The sequence below is a fragment of the Meleagris gallopavo genome, chromosome 3 (genome assembly GCF_905368555.1).
Source record: "Meleagris gallopavo chromosome 3, MGAL_WU_HG_1.1, whole genome shotgun sequence".
NCBI lineage: Eukaryota > Metazoa > Chordata > Aves > Galliformes > Phasianidae > Meleagris > Meleagris gallopavo.
Window position 1 is genome coordinate 80837412 of NC_139406.1, and position 17534 is coordinate 80854945.

A 17534-nucleotide genomic window follows, 5' to 3' on the forward strand; every position below is an offset into this window, starting at 1 on the left:
TACTGCAGGTGAGGTCTCACCAGAGCAGAGGGGCAGGATCGCCTCCTTCAACCTACTGGCCATGCTTCTGTTAATGCAGCCCGTGATATGGTTGGCAGACAGCTGGCTCATATCCAGCTTGCCAGCCACCAGTTGCCCCAGGTCCTTTTTGGCTTTAATACCCGTTCATCCCCCAGCTTGTACTAACACCTGGGAGCTACCACAACCCAGGTGCAAGAACTCGCGCATGGCTGTGTTGAACCTCATGAGGTTCTCCTGCGCTCAGTGCTCAAGCCTGTTTAAGTCACTCTGAATGGCATCCCATCCCTCAGGCATCTGCTTTGCCATTTTATGCTAAGCCACATTATTGCACATCTCACAGGCCAGACACAGTTTGGCATTAGTCTACAGTACGTTCTCCAATCTACAATGTTTGTTCAAGGTTTTTCTGCTGGAAGCTTCTTTATTTGTTCAAGTTCAAAACAATACACATTCTCAAGCAAAAGAAGTTTGAAAAAAAAAAAAATTCAGGGGTGGAGGATGCTTCAAAGTAATCTAGTAATTTTTCTTTCTTTTTGGCAGTTACACCAAAGCCTTCAAGTTTCCTGATCTCCCTGACATCAGAATTCTGAGAATTAACTATTAAGGAATGTTACCAGACTTTTACACAAAAACACAGTCAAGCATAAGGAGCATGAGTAAATAGCTGATATAAAGAGCACCATCTACTGACAGACAGCATTTTGACAGACCCAGACAGTTTTTCAAGGCACCGCACGAGGCTTCCAGATAATCCAGCTTTTAAAGAATTCAGCTTTCTCCTAGCGGCGTATAGTACTTTTCACATTTTCTGTCTCACTTGCCTTGTCTCTTCTGTGCCATTTAACCTGTTCACCTGCTCACTGGTCACAAGACAGCTCACACGCTCCATGGAGCAGCAGCAGTTCTAGCAGTCAGACCCCCTCCTCTTCCCATTTCTCTCATTGCACTTTCTCACTGAAATTTCCCACTTTGAACTACTCTCCCCTAGTACTTAGCTCCCATAGGAAAATAGATACGGGACAATGATTAGTTAAAATAATCAAACTTACACACAAGCTGTATTTACAGAAAAGACAGTGCATTGAGAAAAGCATGCTGAAATTCAATCACATCTACCTTTTATTCATGAAAAGACATTCAGAAAATCCTTGGCAATCTAAAGCGTACTGCTAAGATTGAAAGCAATCGGCCTTGAATGAAAGATGAATTAATAGCAGTTCTAAAACCATTAGATACAGACTCTATTGTCATGCTTTTGTTTAAAGCAAGGGAAAAAAAAGCAAAAATGTAGAGCACGTCTAGGTCAGAAAAGTCATTAGCAGTTGATGGATGCACTTACAGACATTAGAGAAAAAAGGAAAATAGGCAGAACATAATACCCACTTATGAGATGCTGTACGTAAAGGATAGAAAAGGCCTCAAGATGTGTAGTAACTCTGCTTGCTCAGAGCTGAAGGTTTTCTATTTTTAGATACACAAGTCAAGGACACATTTAACCCTAGAAGAGCATCATCACAGTGTTAATTCCTAGTCACTGATAAAATTAGAAATATTCACTCTATCAAGTATATCTTTTGAGAACTGTCTCTACCAGTAGTAGCTATGAACTCTAGGAGGGGAGCTGGGGGTAAAGGAGATCAAGAATTGTTATGTTATTTCAGAAGGTGATCATGACTGCTGTGTGGCTAACCTCTAGGTAAGCTAGAGGTTATTCATTGTTTTTCTTATGAAAAATTGTCAATGTAACAGCTTGCTAAAATCCAAATTGGTGGCCTTGCTCCCTCCCCCTAGTAACTCACTGCTGCTTCTGCTAGTACAGCTCTTGAGGTTGCAAGGGTTGAAAGACCACATCTGTTAGCTGCTATGAGATACAAAATGGGCATGGTTGTCTCCCAAAACCCATGCTGAGCTTTTGCTCAAACTCAACTGGACTGCTAGTAAGCCCCAAGCTGATTCTGATGGCTATTCAATCAGAATCAGAAATAGGTGGACTCTGGTAGCACTGCACTGCAGGAGCTAGGATCAGCGTCTCCTCTTTCAGGCTACAGTTTGCAAAGCAAGAGCGAGTACTACATCTCTCTTAATTGTCATAGTTAACTCTGGTTCTACTGAACTCTTTGTGGAGGTGCTTGAAGAAAGAAGGTAACATTTTCGATATAAGAATTAAAGAGTAACTGCCCAAAATGCAAGTGGCAGCTTTGTTGTAATCTCCGAAATCATGCCACTGTCATGCAGGTGGATCTGGTCTTGTTTTACAATCCTTGAGAAGAGTTGACTCTAAAAGGAATCCCTTTACAATACAATTGAAATCAGATGTCTCAGTGCTTCTGCAGTCCAACAGACTCCACCTGTTATCTCCTGAACATTTATCATACCTACCGTTCCTCTCTTAAAACTGTCTCACTCCTGTAGTTCCTCTCCAAACCTAAACACCAGCAATTCCCTTTTAATTCATGTATCTCCTCAGTTGCCACTCTTTGCATAGGCTCCTGTTGCCCCGATAACTCCTCCTGCAGTAACACTCTAGACCTTCTCCAGAAGCAGTCCTATGGGTGGATGGATCAAAAGAAATGATACAGGCTGTAGCAGTAAACAGGATCGATTTGGCAGGAGAGGTGAAGACAAAACGTGACAAAAAGAGGACATGTAAATGAGTATGGTCCTATAGAGCTAGAAGATCAAAGATGAAAGCTGGTACACTTAAGAGAATGGAAGAACACCACAGATTAGTGTGGACAGAACAAGATATTTACTTGTTTCAACTTTTGAACAATAAGTAAATAGCCTAAAAACAAAAGGTAATCTTTTCTCTTCTGAACTCATGGCATTTCTTGAAGGAATTGGATTCATGTTCCATAATCTCTCTTTAAGAGAAATTAATTTTGAGGCTTGATCCTGCTTCCAACCACCAACAGTGTTGGTCTTTTCCAAGGTGAAGGCTTCAGCTGCATAGTAACACTGACACTTCCAAAATTCAAAGAAACATGCTGCTGCATTTTTCCCTCCTTCCCTCCCCTCCCATTGCAAACTGAAGTTGTTTAAGAGTCCATCATACTTAAATATACTTCTTGGTTTTAGACTCACCCTGCAAATTCCCTGAATGGTTAATGCCAGCACAGAGGCACCTAGCAGAACTAGCAGCCCTGGCCCAGAAGAGCTGAATGTGGCAGAAAGGCATATAAAGCCATGCCCAAGTGAAAGCAGTGTCTGGGTTTCACACTGTGGCATCGCAGGCAATGAACTCCATGCTGCTTACCAACCAACTGATCAAAAAAAGAAACAAACAAACAAACACACACCACACCAGCAGGGGAAAGGGAAGAATTGTCTTTCATTAAATATGACACTTTCCTTACTTTTGGTTTGCCCAAGTCATAATACACAGCATCACCAAACATGGCTGCTTTAACATCTGGGAGCCGTTCTCCCACGTTCTGCAGTAGCTCAACAGCTGCAACTAATCTGCAGCTGACTGCGGACCAGAGATAAAATAGGAACACTTCTGACTGGCATCCACATTCAGACATGGCCAAAAGAACTAGTGTTTGCAAAATGTGAAATTAGACTACACCAAAAAGACTCCCTGATCTCCAACACTGTTACTGTCTGCATTTTTACAGTAACTTCAGGCCCCAAACATGGTAAAGCCCTGTCGTAGGTTAACTGCTCTTTTAACTGCAGACAAAGCACCAGTGGAGGCCTTCATCATGACCCACTATGGAAAACAGCTGGAGAATCTGTCCCTGTGGACAAGAAGAGGAGCATGCAGACATACTACAACATTTATTATCCTGCTGCAGCCCGGCCTCGTCAGTATTTTCCACACTTCAGGCACACATGGCAAAGCTTTTGGAGAATCAGTGTCATATATGGATGCATACACAAGAAAACATTGGTAGCAGGTTTATTCCAAAGCTCAGCTTTCTACTGAAACCACAGTTTTAACTCATCCTAATTATCATCTTTCCACAGCTGGAAAAACTGAGACAAAGATCAAGAACTTCGCTTCTAGTGAATAACAGGATTCTAAAGTAAAAGATCAATTAGAAGAAAGAAGTGGAAAAGAAGACACACACATTCCAATCTTTTCCATTTAACTCAAAGGACAGAATTTTCTCCAGCTTAGGCAGCATTTGCTTGCTGGAAGACCACTTTGATCATGAAATAGACTAGGCACACGTGTATGGCTAAGTATTCAACGTATAACTTTTGAGGTAAGAGCTATTTCTGAAACAGTCTCCTAACATAACATTTTGCCTCCATTAGACATTAGTAACCATTTCAATATCAAACAGAAGGGCTGGCTGGTAAGTTTGAGGACAGAACTGACACATTTTGGCCTAGTCTTAATGTAATCCATGAAGTGTAGGCAGTCTCAGCTGCGTTCTGCTCACTTCAGGTCAAGCTTAAACATCCCCTATGCTCCTCCAAGAATGTAGACTAGATTTCCAGCAAACATAACAGGAGCTGAGGCACCTCACTTACACACAGGCACTTCATTTAAGTTACCCTCATCATCAACAAGCTCTATTCCACTCACTATATCTGAGGGAAGATCACTGACCAGCCATCCTTTTCCAGCCTGTCAATGAAATCACTTCCTTTGTTAGCATACCTCTGCACTGAGTGAAAGCTTGATAACACAAGATATGCCCTTCAGACATTATCAAGGCTATTACATCTACATGCCCCTTTTGTGATTGTAACACATTTTACTTACAGTGGTGAGCAGTTATGTCATTTGAAATGGTAAAGAAAAGAAATTCTCACTTGTAGAGAGAAAAGTGGACTAAAGCAACTGCTAATCAGTTTTGTCAGAAGCATCCAGTGAACACATGGGGCAGATTAATGAAATTATTGTTACAGCACAGATGAGATGCACAATTTGCAGAACCCACAGTGCCAGCAACAAAGCATTAAACCGCTTTCCTATTTTAAATGCTAGATTGGTTGTATAATACATTTTGTAATCCTTCTAATCAGAATTCTATTATTTTCTTTAAAGGGCAATTCTATATTTTTTTCTTCCCCATCAAGGCATCTGTGTCACTAAAATACTGATTTATTTTTGAAGTAATCTCCATGAAACTCTGAATGTAGTAGCTTCAAAGTGAAAGCAGAGGTGTTGGATGGCATGGTGGAGCAGCTTCAAAACAGGGCAAGCAGTGGAATAGGCAGTGTAAGTACATTATGCATCTGCATGCTGCATGGAATTGCTTTTTCCTCTAAAAGCTGCTCCGTCTTTTATCTATATTTCTCTTTTGCTGAAGAGAAGCACTTTTAAACGAGTCTGTGTCTACATGTGTCTATAATATTAAACATCTCACTTTTAGAGTGCTACCATGGCTTTTTACCACTTATGTTTGCTAATACGCACTGCATTGCTGCTCCTATTCGAATTAGCATAACAGGAAAGAACACAAATTCCACATTGGTAGCTTTCACAGGACAATACGAGCCCAAGCAGTCTACATTTCCCTCCTTATGCTCCCACTGCTGCCTCCCTCTTGTAGCCATCTGCTTCTGCCTAACCTACACATGCACACATTTGCTCCTGGAATCCCCATTTTGCTGTGGCTTTGTACCACCCTAGCACAGTGGAGGGTCATAGGCTGCACCATTTCCTACAGCCAACACCTTGCCTTCCTTCACATCCACACTGTGCTCATGTAAGTATTGAAAATGTTTTCATTGTTGATTTATTTTTTTAAATAAAAGTCCAATGAGAAGAGGGTTGAAAAACAGGAAATTCTCTTCCTGGTATCAGTAATGCAGATGGAATCAAAAAGCTTATTTGTAAAGATGAATTTTGTGAAGGACCCCATCAAGTAGTTCAGAAGGTCAATAGTGGTCTTATCTTCTTTGAGTAAACTTCATCTGCTCTCTGTAGAGCCATCTAAAGAGCTAAGTATTAGCCTGAGCTAGTGATTTTGAATTCCTATGGGGAGAAAAAAGAAAAAGAAAAGTAGTAGGAGAGAAATCCTATCTTGAGAAGGGAAGGAAAAAATGGTCCTTAGAGATGTCCCTCTTTTCTTTACATAGTCCTGGGTAGAGCACAGCAAACGAACTCGAGTAAGATCTCCTTGTATGCAGCTGCTGTCAGGGTATACGGTATTTCAGAATCCCCAGGTATGCAGTCAGGGCACTGATGAGCAGGAGAAGACAGATCTTTTATGCTGAATGCAGAAATCATGGCAGAAAAAAGCAAGGATCATCACATAACAAGAATGCAAGATATAGCAGTGGGGAAAAATACTCCATACCGAAATATACTTAGACTCCAAAAAAAAAAGTCCTCCTAAAAAAGCTGACTTACAGGACCCCAAAAAGCCAGATGTGTTTCTTTCTTTTCCTGGCTAATTACAATTTAAATTCTGAACCAGACAATTAAACTTTGCCATGCAAGTAAAGTTACTCCAGCACTTCATTCCCTCCAGTGAGGAATAAAACCAAAACAAAACAGCTGCAGCTGCCTGAAATGCACAGAGTAACCCAGTGCTCCCACTTCACTGCCTGGGACAGAGGTAGAACTCACTGCATCCCTTCGAGACATCAGACAGGTCAGAATCATAAATGATAAGCTGAGAAAGAAAGATTTGTAGACATCAAAAAATTCAGCACCTGAAAGCACAAGATCACAGATACTTCTAATTATGCAAAATATAACAGAAAAAGCCCACTGAAAATAAAGGAGAAGCAAGTATGATAACCACTGTGCATTACTAATAGCCACAGAACAAGAGATTAGAAAGGCTTATTGCCGTGAAGAATAATTATTTCAATTGTGTAATACTATTAAAATAAGTATAAAACTACTTGAGACGTACTGTGCTCTCAGGTTCTGCTGCTATTTCTGCTAGTCCTACAAAAGATCCTACACTGCATGTGTTTCTTCACTATTTCAAAGAGAAGAGATTGAGAAAAAAAGTTCAATTAAAAAAATAATAAAAATTAAATATAAAAACAACACTCGAGCTATCTATTTAATATAGGAAGTGGTTTTCAGTGTAGTACCTTTAGATCTGTTACCTACCTCTCTGCAAAATACAACTAGAAAAGTAAACTTGCTATCAGTAAGGTACCATTTCAGCATGCAGGATTTGCACCTGCATGGGAATATAATTATGGGTTTGCAATTTATTCGCCCTCCCGCCAAGCTGCACAATTTTAAAGCAAAACCCAAAGGAATAGAACAGACCATGCAGGATGAGGCTGAATCTTCACTTTCCGAGGAGAATCATAGAATGGCTTGGGTTGGAAGGCACCTCAAGTATCACCAAGCTCGACCCCCTCGCCACAGGCAGGGCCACCAACCTCCACACTGAATACTAGACCAGGCTGCCCAGGGCCAACATTTGTCAGCTTCAGTCAGCTGAAGTCTGGGTGCTTGCTTATATATCTTATGGCCACCAGAAAGTTTCAGAAGAGTGGGGACAATAATACAATATTTTTCTATTTCTGAAAAGAATCTGCCAGCCACCCTCATTACTCAGAAGCCTAATAGCTTCTGCTGGGACACTTTCCCAGATGTAGATCCAAAGCACTCCTATGGCAGTGCTGAGCTCTCCAGAAGGCTGTGACAGGACAAGAGGAGAGTGGTTTTAAACTAAAAGGGAGATGTTGATTAGATATCAGGGAAAAATTTCTCAACTCAGACGGTGGTGAAACATTGGCACAAGGCTGCTCAAAGAAGCTGTGGATGCCCCACCACCGGAGGTATTCAAGGTGAGTTTGGGTGGGCAGTCCAATCTGGTGTGTAGCAACCCTGCCTACGGCAGGGGGTGGAACTGGAAGGTCTTTAAGGCCCCTTTTAACCAGAGCCATTCTATGATTCTACGAGGCTAAAAGAGCTGCTTTTACTCACATCGATCCTGATCAGGGCCCAAGCAGGCAGCAATAAATGCTCTCCTCCTACTATGATTGTAGTCAGCCCTTCAATGCTGTTTGGTGTCATAAGGAAAAACTGCTTTCTAAGAAAGCAAAAGCAATCCAAAGAAATACTGAGCCATATATACTATAACAAAAAGTATTCTCTTCTAGAAGCAATGCAGCAGTCATCAACAGAAGACACTATAAGACACTTCTCTTCATTTACCAGCTTCCTTCCAGGGTTTTCATGAACATAACAAAGGACTGTTAATTCATGTCTAACTCAGATAAAAATCTGCCATTACTGACACAAACATCTAACTGCAGTGGCTGCCATTATAAAACTTTTATTATTTGTTACTGATGCTCCCACATAACGAGACAGATCAGATATAAACACCTTACTTGAGAAACAAAACTCTCCAAATCAATTATAAATTTATTTCAAAGTTATTATTTACTTACAATACATAAAATACAATATATGGCTCTGGGCAGCCTGGTCTGGTGGTTGGCAACCCTGCACATAGCAGGGGGGTTGAAATTAGATGATTAGATGATCATTAGATGATCAACCCAGGCCATTCTATTATTCTGTGATATAAGTAAATTCTAATAAGCAACAGATCAGACGGGGTCTCATGCTTGCAATGAACAGCACTTCATGGGTACAGCACGTGGGCAGCCTTGGTAGAGCTTTTTGTGCTGCAGATGATATTCTGAACCTGGTTCAGAAAGGATTCCTGTTAAAGCCTCTACTGAAGGAAGTATGGTATTGAGAAGTGTTGTAAAACTTTCAGCATCACATATAGTTATCTCTGTATAAACACAATGAGGCAGAACATTTGGGACTAAAGTAGGGCTCAGAAAAAAAAATTGGGCCCACAAAAAGGAATCAGAAGTAGTATCTTCATAATTAGAGAATCTCAGAAAACACACACAAAAGAGGTTAGATGTAGAAGGTTCTAGTTAAATAAATTGTCTACACACAAAAAATGTACTTATAAAGCATCAATGAATCATGAACATCATTTAGATACATGTAATCATAGACTTGCTTGGGATTGCTTATATTTGATATATGTAACAAGCTGGTTCTTTAGCAGAGTCCAAGGAAAACTGAGATCATTATTCCATTTTCCTTTTTAAACTGCACCTCAATCTATGAAAATTAGATTCCATACTCATTAGGAGCTACTAAATGAGTGCTCCTTTGCTGATGCTATACTTTTTCCTGCCTGTGTCCCAAATTTAGAAACAAATACTTGTACTTCTATGTTTGCAACACAGCAGCAACATAAGAGAACTTAAAACTCATCTGCAGCCCATGAGTTATTGCTGTTCCCCAAAACCATAGCTGAGGACAGAAAAAGAAGGACATGCTCCATTAGAAAGGAGATTGTTTGTTTCTTTGGACAGCAAAACCTTAGAATTGCCAGTGGCTTAAAGTGCTGGAATTGATCCCAATGAAGATAAATTAGACAACTGAAAACAGAAATGATGTTGTATAAGGCGTCCGAAATGGCACCCAATACATTGCACTGCTTTGTGTGATGCAAGTCTCCCTACTGTGGATGCAGCACGTGTGTTAATATTATCTGAACACACAAGATTGCAAAGAAACCTTTCTTAAAAATAACTTTGCAATGAGGAAATATAAAACAAATGGATCTGTTCAAATGTTTTATTTACCAAACTCTATTCCCTCTCATCTTCCCACTGTACAGATATGACTGCATGTATCAAATGTCATAAAGACGGCTTACTTTCAATCCTAAAGCCACACAAGTTACAATCCCAACTATATCTTCTCATTCTAGAGGATAAAACAACATAACACTGAAATGAAGGGAGAATAAGCCACAAAAGACATGCCATTTCAAGCAGCAACATATAAATCCAAATGAGAAACATCACTAAATTAATACCAGCCATAAGAAACCACAAAGTAACTAACAGGGTGGAGAAAAGCAGCCCAGTTGATTAGGTTGATGCTATTATGCCAGGTTTATTCCATCAAGCAAAACGTTTAGCTCAGGGTGGGGTTATTTTGTTGGTCAGTTGTTTATTTGTTTTTTGTTTTTTTTGTAAATCCAAAACATGATCCACTCTTTCTACATAAAGCTACTGCAATTAGATGTAGGCAGCTAATGGCTGATTTTACTACCTTGAGAGCAGCATGCTTCCCCTCTTCCCTTGGCTACCCCCAACACAGAGTCTTGGAAATGGTTTTCTACACATCAGTCCAACATACAGCTCACACAGTAGAGAAAGATTCCATTATATTAAATCACCAGTACACCTCATTCTGATTTTCCACTAGAATGAGCCTTTTGTAAGCAAAGATGAGTTTAATCTGTCTATGTTCCATGACAGCTATGAGCCTGTTCTCAGCTGGAAGCCCTATTGTGTCATTAAGCTTGTTCATGTTCAAGCTTTTAAGATCTCCTCCAAGTTAAACATACCTGAATCTTCAACACTGGGTAGATTTGCATCTGATGAGGTTGAAACAGGGCAGCCAAGCTTGCTTTTATCTGCAAAAGGCTGGGTAAATGCATTGTAGCTGAACTTCGTCTCAAAGGCCATCCAAAATTTGGTGGTCTTTACATCATATAAATGATTCGAGTCAACACAGCACAAATATGTTTGCCAAGGGCTCAACAGAGATCAGTAGCTTGCTTGATAACTGGCCACAAAACAGACTACAAAAACCACTGATATTCACAGAATGTTGAATAATCTGAGTTGGGAAGGACCTACAAGGATTGAGCCCAATGGGAGATTTTGCTCTATTCTAGCTCAACCTGGGTCTAGCTCAATGACAAAGAGAGAATGAAATGAATTTAAGCCGTACTCATAACTAGACATTTTAGATAAATATCATAGTGTAGAATTCATATCAAGCCTTTATCGTTGAGGGTAATGTTCAAAACATTTAACATTGTACTTACTTTTTAGAATAAAACATCATAATTGTATACATATTTGTAAGACTTACTGTACTGATGACAGTAGGGAATACTCCTTTTTTGTTCAGTCACTGAATTGTTACAGTACCTAACCTTAAAAAAGCCTTAAAAAAAAAAAAGAAACAAATATCTGAATATTTTATTCACTCTATTAACTTCCAAAGTGTCAGATACAGGGTTTTGTTTTGTTTTTTTTGTTTTGTTTAAAAAAAAAAAAAAAAAAGATTTTCCATTCTGCAGAAACCCTTCTCCCTCCTCACAAGACCTGGTTTTAGACCCGGCAAGGTCAAAGAAAATAACAGGGCTTTTAAAGGATCTCTCCCCCTTTTTTTTTTTCTTCAAATATTCTTTTATATATTTTAAACTAGTACAGTATATCTAATACGATAAATTGTTGTCCTATACCTGAAGTATCCAGAGTGCACACATTCATCTGTACTTCAAACAAGAAACAGCAGAATTGGAAGCACATACTTCCTTATACTTATTTTTGTACCTTTGTATGCCTTCAATAAAATGATAAATGCTTTTTAAGCAGTTAGGACTTCAAAATGCATGGATTATTAAAGATTAATTAAAATATATAAGGATCCAGTCCTACCTACCTTAGATATTTCTGGCTCCACTTGTTGCCTCTTGGGCGTCTCTTTTGATTCAGGTCCTTTCGGAGCACTGCTGTTCTTGGCAGCGGGGGATTCAGCTCCCTCACCTTCAAGTTGCAGATTAATACCTTCAGTGGGGACAGGGTGATCAATACCATTTGGATTCAGATTGCAATGGATAGCTGGGAAAAAAATATGACAAGGAAAACATCGCTTACAAAAGAAGAATCCAAACGTTGCAAACAGTTATCACAAAGTACTGGGAAATGCCATATGGGAACAGAGTTATGTCAAACAACAGCAAAAGATCTGTCTGTAGCTTGACACAGATCCAGGATGAGATATTTGAGGAAGAAAATGAGAGGGAATGTAGCACTATATAAGCCTATTTCATGCAGGCCTCTGTGTCACACTATACCCTATTGGCATTACTACAGGCTCTGAGACTCTCAACTTACAGCTTTTACTACTGTAGGACAATATATTGCCTGTATTTAGCTTTCAGCCATACCTTTTTCCTCTTTTCTAGGCAAGTAAGTTAAAGATTTTCTATTACATTTTCTATTAACTGCAACATTCATGGTTCCAAACAATGAGGGTCAAGTAAGCTGTGCACAGCAAGTCAGAAAGTCGGTCTCTGCATAGAGTAATGACTTAGCCAGCTGATTATCTCCCCTTCAGCACTTTGTATTGCTGCAAATCACCACCTACACCATCCTAACAAGCACAAGGGATGCACTTTCTAGGAGCATATAATGAGGTGTGGACTAACAACATCAGGATAAGGAAAGCAGCCAGAGGAAATAAAAAAAAAAGAACAAAACATAAATGAGTGCAAACCATACATAGAAATGCACTTTTAGCACTACCACAGTAGCCTAATTGTTTTCTGCCTGAAATTTCACAGTTCCAGCACACGCATAGAGAGCAACCTTAACAACTTGCTTGGCACATGCAGAGATTTTAAGATGTATAGATCCTAGGGCAACTTCTCCTTCATGCAAGCATCAGATTGCTGTGTTTCTGTTCTGTATTTCTGTGCACTGCTCCTAGCACAGCTGGTAATTAATAGCCCAAACTTCCCCTGCAATAGAAGAGCTTTGTTCACATAGTGCTGTACAATCTTCGATAGATCAAATAGAAACCCAAAAAAACAATGTAAAGCCAAATTAAAAGCTGCCCTTTCACTCTTGCTTGGCTTAGGTGTAAAGGGTGGAGAGCAGGGGAAGGAATGAGAGCTGCCAGCTTTGGCAGCTATGCGTGCGATCAGCCCCAAAAGCCTCCCATAGAAAACAGGCTCCAGCAGCCTCAGAATGGGTAAAGGGCCCATCAACTACAGCACCTTCTGAATACCCATTACTCAAATTCCAGAGTCTTAACTGAAAGTACTAAATAATAGAAATTCCGTGGTGCAGAATTAAAGGAAACCCAAAGGGTAAAAAAATTTGCCTTTTTTCTTTGGTTTTTCTTTGCCTTTCTTTTCTTTTCAGACACAGCCACATATTTGTAAACAGTGAAAGATTTGTACAGGGACCACAATAACTACATCTGTAAGTTAAGGATCAAAAACTCCTACCTTCAAGTCAAGGAAACAGCTTAGGGTTGCATGGTTAGATTGTGGTTGGACTTGATATTTATTTAAGGTCTTTTCCAATCTGAGCAATTCTATGATTCTGTACTTCTATGAAGGGTAATTCATTAACAACAGCGAGTGGTAGAAAGCAGTAAAGAACTGTAATGTTTTATTACAAATTGCAGCCATTATTTCTAAAAGCGAAAAAAAAAAAAATCTGTCACTGGTCAATAGAAAACCAGTAAATTACAGTAAAAAACAGAAGGGAACTAAATTTCACTCTTACTGTGATTGTAAGGGAACCTAAAAGCATGGAAAGGAAGAGGGACGTGCAGCTGTCATTTGTTCATACCTGCCATCTTTCCCTATCATTCCAGCAGGCCAGGCATTTGCAGTTTCTTCATAGAGCTGTTACAGAGCCCAAGTTTCCCAAGCCAACTCCAAAGTGCTCTTCCCTAATTCTAGCTAGAGCTCTTTCATTTGAAAGTCTCTCTTCCCTCATTCAATCCAATGCTGAAGGCAAAGCCAAAGCAAGTCTCCTCATTCTGGCCTTGCTTCTCATCGGTGAGGAAGGAGAACAGATGACTGCCCTCAAGTCACTCCTTTCTTCCTACAGCTTTTCCCAGCCACACTGCTGAGTCATACCCAAATATCAACACTCAAAACTCAACCACCTTAGTAGAAGCATTTCTTAACTTTTGAGTCTTGTATTCCTAGACACATGCCATGCTAACCCCTTCCCAGATTTTGCTTTTATCGTGGCTACAGGACTACAATGGAGCTAAACTTGATAACAGCTGCTTGATTTTTCCCTTCCAGAACCTCTTTCTGCGTCAGGAAAAAAAAAAAAAAGCAAAACTCCTTTTATACTCTGCAGTAAAGCTTACAGGCTTCACTTGCTCTTGTTGCACAGCCCTTGTGGGGAGGTATCATGAACCTGCCCAGCTGCTCTTCAGCAATTTTAAGGGAGGTTTCAAGAAGATTCCTTGTGGCTTACAATTACATTACTGTGTGTCTACGGATACCAAAAAATTCCCTCTCTCCTAGACCACACTCACCTGTCATTATTTTTTTCTAGATCATATTTGCTTACCTGAAAGAAAAAAGTAATTACCACAGGAAAGATAGACATGAGCCATCAAGACAGGTTTTTCCACAGTCCAGTGTACATGGAAGCAGTTCTGTTAGCAGTCAGATGTCAGATCGCAGTTCCCCTCCTTCACCAAAACTGAGAGGTATCCTAACCACCCTGTAGAAGAGCATGGGCTAGAAGCTAGACGTGGAAGACACTTGGTTAGGAATTGCATCCATAAAATAACCAAACTGTCTTCTGCAAGAATCCTGCCCAGCTGAATAGGAGGACTTCTGCATCTTCAGAATGTTAACATACCTCAGCAGCACCCACCAACACACAGGGTCCATCTGTCAGTCCCCTTTCTCACCACTGAGAAATCACAAAGCACAGCAGGCTTTCACTCCAGCTGGAAGATCGCTCCAGCAGCAAGCTTTCTGTGAACTACTCATCCCTTCCCAGTGGGCTCTGGACAATACACACTGGGGAGGAAGGTGGGATGAACAAGGAAAGCCTTCTAGGTTACAGCACTGATTCACTGTACATTACGGGGAACAAATGATCCATATTTTTGATAACATGGTATCATCACCTGGATGGCTTAGGAAATAAATGAATTAGGCGGCAAGATGCTGCTTGACTCTTGGCTTATCATTCTTTCAAGAGTAACAAATGTTAGTGCTGTTACAGCAATGCTTTATATTGTGCTCCTTCAGGATACAGAAAGAAAAAATAAACTGGACAGGCTCCTGGCAAATACATACACCCCCATTACCTTTTTATTGAAAAGAGTTGATTGTTTAAAAGCAGCATGGGCTGCCTCAGAAAAGATTTGTTTTCTAGCTACTGATATCAGGTTGGGAGAAAACGACAACTTTCTTTTCTTTTCTTTTGCAGGGGGAGAAAGACAGAGCTCATCTCCTTCTTCCTTTCTTTCCCCTCATCGCAGCCTTGGCTTACCTGTAAGCCTAGGCTGGCTGCATTCCTTCAGGAAGGCACAGCAGAGCCTCAGCACAGGGAGAGGGCCAACACAAAAGGAACAACTGCCTAAGTGAGAATAAGCATCATTCCAGTCAGTTGGCAAAGCTAATATCTCTTTGTCGTGAGCCACTGACAGGTGGTCAGCTCAATAGAGCCTTTTCCAGTGTAACCTTCAACTCTCAGCTACACAGAAGTCAAGAAGAGAAGTTGCTTGCATGGTCTTATTCCTGTTACTGCACAGAAATTCCATATATCCAGCTCTATAGCAAGCAGAGGTGGAACTCTTGTCTCTTTAAATGTGCAGTACAAACCATAATTGCTCTTTCAAGACTTGTTAAAAGCAGGGAAAAAGGTCAACGCGTGGTCAGTAAAAACATGCCCTCTACTTAAACTAGCACCTGATATAATTTCAGCTAGATAAGGCCAGCTCTAAACATTGAGATTGACTATACAGAGGTACAGGAGGGCTGACAGCTATGAGGCTTGAAGTTCTGTAGAACTGAACTGAGCAGCTCCTACAGAGATCTTAATTCACTAATTTTATCACAACTGAACTCCCATCTCAGCTGACTCTTCTTAATTGTAAAGCTCATCTCTTCGGGGAATTAACAGCGTTCATTTGAAAAAAAAGATTCTCTTTAAATAAAGACAAAGGAGTTTCTTACTAAAATACCTGTCCAGACTCTTACCTGTCCTCCTCCTGGTCTTGGCTAATGCTAGGTCATCCCACCTACCGCATTCAGGTCACTTCCCCATGCCACTGCCTTGACAATAACCTTACAGTCTCAGCACTTCCCTCTGACAGATCGAACCCACTTCAGCACTCCCAGATAACAAAAGTCTAAAGAGACTTCTTCTTCCATATCACTATGAGCCTAACATTGTATCAGCAGTATCACCATGTTTTGAAGAAGAACTTCTTCCAATATTCTTCCATACATCGTCCATATGTTTCAGAAATACAATTCATCATCCAGTTTCAAGTCACTGAAGCTCTCCTTTCCCCTTATGCCCACCAGTTAGCCCTGTTCTGAAAACGCCAACCAACAGCTAATCAGGTTTCCAACAATTGTTACTTCAGGTGGATTGAAAGCTTTCTGTGGTGGGAACTTATTACTGTTGAGGCGAAAGGCTGGGTGTTCTGTGCAGCCCAGCAACAGGCAGATGATGAATGGTGTTGGCATACAATGACACAGATCTACAGATAACATTTAGAAAACTGACTATTATTTAAAACAAAGGTACTTAGTGCTCTTGTAAGCCTAGCTCAATAGTAGAGCTGAATCTACAGGAAAATAGCCTTTTTTCCAGTAACTTTGAAGGAAAGACTGCTTAGATCTGCCAAGTTATGAGAAGCAGAAACTGTGAGATAACGGCAGACCGGGCACCCAAAAATGAGGAAATGACCACATCTGCCCCCTAAAAAAACTACAAAAGGAAATGAATAAATCCAACACGGTGTGTTTTCTCACACACTAGAACACAAAGCCAAGTCCTTTCTGTGCAGACAGAGCAGGCAAATTCATTGCCCTAAAGAAGCTGCTACATGAGCAGAGCTCTGCTCCCACGCAGATCCCTCAGAGCATGTGCACGCAGCTCTAAGAGAGCTTGCAGGGCACTGTGAATGCTCTGCTTCCCTAGCTGCCTTCCTCCCATACATGTTTGCCTCACAGATGGCAAGCAGCCAAGAAACAGCTTGTCTGAGCACGCTTGATGGTACACCAAAGTCACCAAGAGCCACAGCAAGCTATTGGCATCTGGGGGGAGGCCTCCCTTTTACTTGAGGATACTCTGTAAACCTTGTCTTGCAAAAGCCTGAAGGCTCTCTTCAAAAGACAGCCTTGATACACCCAGCTTTGTGCATGGCCAGATGGGAAGTCTCAGTCTCTCCATCTGTGAGCTCCAGGCTTAGATGATCAAATCTACCATCAGCCGCTACCTCCACTGCGTGTTCCACTGCCTCCTGTGTCAAACGTGTCTGAACTACCTGTTTCAGTGGGAATACTGCTGGCTGCTTAAAATTTTAAGCAGATCAATTAAGACTACATTAAAGCAGATTTGGCAAGAGCTCGAGTTACATGCAATAACAATTGCTCTATTCTGAAAAGTGATTGAGTAAAAATAGCATCTTCTTACTCATCTGCCGTGTTCTGCGTGCATCACAGTCATATGCTAGCTTTTTCTCTTTGGAGATGAAAAGCAGGCACAGAAGAGACCCATCCAACCTCTAAATTCCTAGAAAACTTTCAAACATCAAATACTTACAAACATGCAAGCTTTCTTCTATGTACTCATGCCACAGGCTTGGCTGCACAATGCTAAGAGGTAAGTCTGTACAAACCACCTACCATTCCCATCATAAAATGCCATTACTTTAGGAAAGGACAGAAGTTAGTCCACACAGATGGAACATGAACAAACTCAGGTCAGATGCAGCGAGGACTCTA

At 40.7% G+C, this 17534-nt stretch overlaps 1 protein-coding gene across 1 annotated transcript in view; it reads right to left on the minus strand.

The window, feature by feature from the left end:
• The window catches only part of SAMD12 (sterile alpha motif domain containing 12), a 178867-nt gene that overhangs the window by 150254 nt on the left and 11079 nt on the right, over positions 1 to 17534 (minus strand). The window contains exon 3 of the mRNA XM_085219980.1: positions 11465 to 11643. Coding sequence (XP_085076106.1) covers positions 11465 to 11643 — 179 coding nt within the window. The remainder of the gene's footprint in view (positions 1 to 11464; positions 11644 to 17534) is intronic.